Source organism: Corvus brachyrhynchos, unplaced genomic scaffold (genome assembly GCF_000691975.1).
Source record: "Corvus brachyrhynchos isolate BGI_N302 unplaced genomic scaffold, ASM69197v1 scaffold565, whole genome shotgun sequence".
Taxonomy (NCBI): Eukaryota; Metazoa; Chordata; class Aves; order Passeriformes; family Corvidae; genus Corvus; species Corvus brachyrhynchos.
Genome location: NW_008237911.1, coordinates 478,439 through 481,949, shown reverse-complemented (window position 1 = coordinate 481,949; position 3,511 = coordinate 478,439). Strand labels below are relative to the sequence as shown.

The following is a 3,511-nucleotide window of genomic DNA, read 5'->3' as shown; positions in this document are numbered from 1 at the left end:
GCCGCCCGCCGTCCGGCCAGCTGAGCGGTGCCTTGGGTCGTGTGCGGCTCTGGAGCTGTTGGCGGCCGCAGCGCAGCTCAGCCGCCCACGGGAACGTGTCTGCACAGGGAGCTTGGTTCCCTTGCGAGAACAGCCCTCGGTGGATCACGGTCTACTCAGAATCTGAGTGGCTTTGTTGCAGTCCGGGCAAGCGGCCCTGAGCCTTTTTATAACTTCACACCTCTCACCCTAGGTAAGAGCTAATTGCTCTCACCGATAAAAAAAAATAAAGTCTTCTGCCTTTGAGACAAAAGTCTGAGGTTAATAGTGAAAGAAGACAGTGTATCTGAAACAAGCAGAATTGCAGCTCAACGTAAGCCTGTTTCTGACCTGTTTTACTAATGATTAAACAGGCAGAAGAGAAACCTAATGTTTACTATTCTGTGAAGTGCTGGGGTTTCTGGCTTAGGAAGGGAGCAGTATCAGAAGCTGAAAGTTCATTTCATAACATTTTTAACAGGTCCTAAAAATAAATCTTCTAATAAGTATTTCATAATGATCTTTTCTCCTGTTTTCATCACGTTTTTGGATCCAGTTATCTTCTCCATTGCATACCTTGTCATTTTTCTTAACAGCAGGAAGTAGGCTGTCCTGCTCATCCAAAACTTCTGCAGTCCATATTGTCCAGTTTCCTATCCCTGGCTCTGAACAGTGCCAGGGATTTATGGAATGGTGGTGGGGGAGAAGGGGAAGAAGAGAAAACAGCTTAATAATGCAGCTCATACCATTCAATAATCATAAAGTTGCTTCTGCAAGCCTTAGTGTAGTTGGAGTTGGTCAGACATCGGGTGAGGGACACATTCTGGAGAAGGTGCAGATAAATATTGGTGGCTGATTTAATTTTGCTGGCTGCATAATGTCACTGATGAGCATTTCAGGATACTCTTGTCACTGGAGTTACAGACCTGTACAAACAAGATTGTGCCACTTCCTACAGTGGCATTGCTTCTTACTCAGTTTTATTCAACAGCCTTCCTTGGCTGGGGCATTAGGTAAGCAGCTCTAAATTATGTTTAAGTGGCCCACTTAAAGCAGGTTTATGGTTGCATCTGCACAACAGAACAGCTGTAAGAAACCAGTGAATCTCATCCTCTCCCACAGTTTTTGTTTTTCTTTTTTAGTACCATCACTTCTAGATGCTTGATAAGCATTCACTACACAGTGTCTGTACACCACCTCTGGAAGTTGTAAGGCTCTGGAGCTGCACAAGGCTTCAGTGATCCCTAAATGAAGCACCCCGAGTGCATTAAGGGTTAACTTGGTTTGGCAGGGTCAGAAATAGGCTGGAGTTTCCTGTAATCAGACTGGCAGCAGCAGCAGCAGTCAGGATTTTTTGTTTCTAATAAAGGTCCTATCAAAGTCTTTGTAATTGAAACACAGATGAATAAATACACTGCTAATTCTGTGCATGGGGATTGAAATACTTACACTAAAAAAACATGGAATTCGCTTTGAGTTACATATTTTATTTAAACTTGGAACTCATAGGAAGTCAACTTAGGAGAAGGATAAACTCCTCTGATGTAGGGGAAAAGACCTGTTCCTATTACCCCACTGTAAAGACGATATGAAGTAAAAAGTGTTGCATCTGTTTGTACACAATTGAAAATTTCTTGTCTTTTATTTGCTGTAAACCTGTGTGAAAATGACAATGATAAAGGTCAAAACAAGATGGTTTAAAGTGAGCTGTGAATCAGGCCTCATCTACACCACAGAGCCTCTGCCCCAAAGCTGTGTCAGCATGCTTGCGGGGGTAGAAGTCTCCCATGGACATAAACCCAGCAGGTATAGTACACAATATTCCTGGTTTTGTTGTCACTGCTTTTGCCTCAGAACAGATGATCTTTCTGTGTCTTTCTTATTAGTGAGAAATGAAGCATTTCTTCTAATTAATTGACACTTCTTTCACTTCTAAGCAACTCGCTGGTTGCTCTCTGAGATAGAGGAGTGCTGCAAAACCTTGGAGGTGAGCTGTGGTACATCCACCTTATGCTCAGGAAATCTTATTTATTGCCTTACCAGAACAGTTAATCTGACCACAATGAAAGCAAATAGATTAGTTTGTTTTTACAAGCTCCGGCCACATCAAATTCAGTTAGGATCCTGCAACACAAAGGTTTCTTCAGGTCATTATCCAGTGTTGCAGCACTTCAGAATGCTTCAGTTGTGTTCCCTGTCACTTGATGGAAACCTTTAACGTGTTTAGGACAGTTTGGGTTTAGTCAAATCTGTCACCTGAAAGCCATTCTCCATTCAGGCTCATTAGCTGCTCTTTCTAGTCAGCTTCCTAAATTTTTTTCTTTCCTGTTAGTGCCGAGAAACTGGGAGCTCTTCTCTGGCACCTGGCTGCTGGTGTGGCTCATGAAGGTCTCAGGCAGTACTGGATTGACTTTGTCTGCTTGAATGGCTCTTTTCTGTGGAGCTGGGATGAATATGTATGGCCACCACACCGGACTGGCACTGCAGGTGTCACGACCCTCACACAGTTGGACTGCTCTGAAAGGTTAAGTTGTGCAGAGGCTGATGAAGGGAGGGCAGGTGTAGAAGTGTGGTGCTCCCTAGTTAACATCTGTCATCTACACTTTTTAACCCAGTCAGCTGGACTTCTTCCAGTCGTGCTCATCCATTTATCTCTTGATCACAAGCTATATCCAAAAATTAAACCAGGCAGTCTAATCTAGTGGCTGTTCCTGGAGAGTTGTGGGCTCTGCAAAAAACATTGAAGCAGACATTTTTTATTTTTAGTGTCATTTCTCAGTGTTCATCATTTGTTGGCTGTCACTAAAATGACAATAACCAGACATGTGAAAATTTAGTAACAACTGGTGCTGGATCTGAAATATAAAAGCGGGCTAGGATTCTGTTTTACCTTGTTAAATGTGAATGTATTTATAGGTTGTCTGCCTTGATATTCCCAGGATTTCATTCTCACCTTTGTCTTGTTCTTTATCATTCTGAAAAATAAAATGACTTTTATTTTAATTACATATAACATGTAACCTGACTTTTAAGACGTAATTTTGGTCTCATATAAATAGGATCAAAATATTTGCTTGCAGATCACTGAAACAGGTGATATAATCAGCTTTTTTAAATCTACTTGTTAGTTACAAATCTCGCTTTGTAATAACCATAATCTAAAAAAATAATAATCTTGTCTTGAGTATGACACTTAAATTGTGCTTCAGGCATGGATGCTATTAAGGATTAATAGCACAGATGAAGGATTAAGGATTTTTTGATCAGAAACAGCTCCCACACACAGAATCCTAGAATTTCTTGCTTGCATTTTACAAAACGATAGCAAACATCAACTCCTGACTAAGCATTTAGTTCACAATTTTGTGTTAGATTCTCACATTTGCTCAGTGTTTACTGCATTTTTCAGCTGCTGCAAAAAGAGATAAATAATGACAGAGATGCTTTGTTTCTCCCAAGTTTTATCCCAGCAGTATGCCTCTCAGTTCCTGCT

General features: G+C 41.3%; 1 protein-coding gene across 3 annotated transcripts in view; it reads left to right on the top strand.

Moving 5' to 3' along the window:
* The first annotated feature begins 254 nt into the window (after positions 1-254).
* The window catches only part of PROS1 (protein S (alpha)), a 21,754-nt gene continuing 18,497 nt past the window's right edge, over positions 255-3,511 (top strand). Inside the window, exons 1-2 of one of the 3 annotated variants that reach the window (XM_017733055.1) lie at positions 255-1,824; positions 3,478-3,511. In XM_017733055.1, the coding sequence (XP_017588544.1) occupies positions 1,806-1,824; positions 3,478-3,511 (53 nt within the window). In that variant the 5' untranslated portion in view covers positions 255-1,805. Of the gene's footprint in view, positions 1,825-2,028; positions 2,543-3,477 lie in introns of those variants that run through there. The other 2 variants (XR_001861621.1, XM_008632728.2) reach the window with 2 other exon arrangements.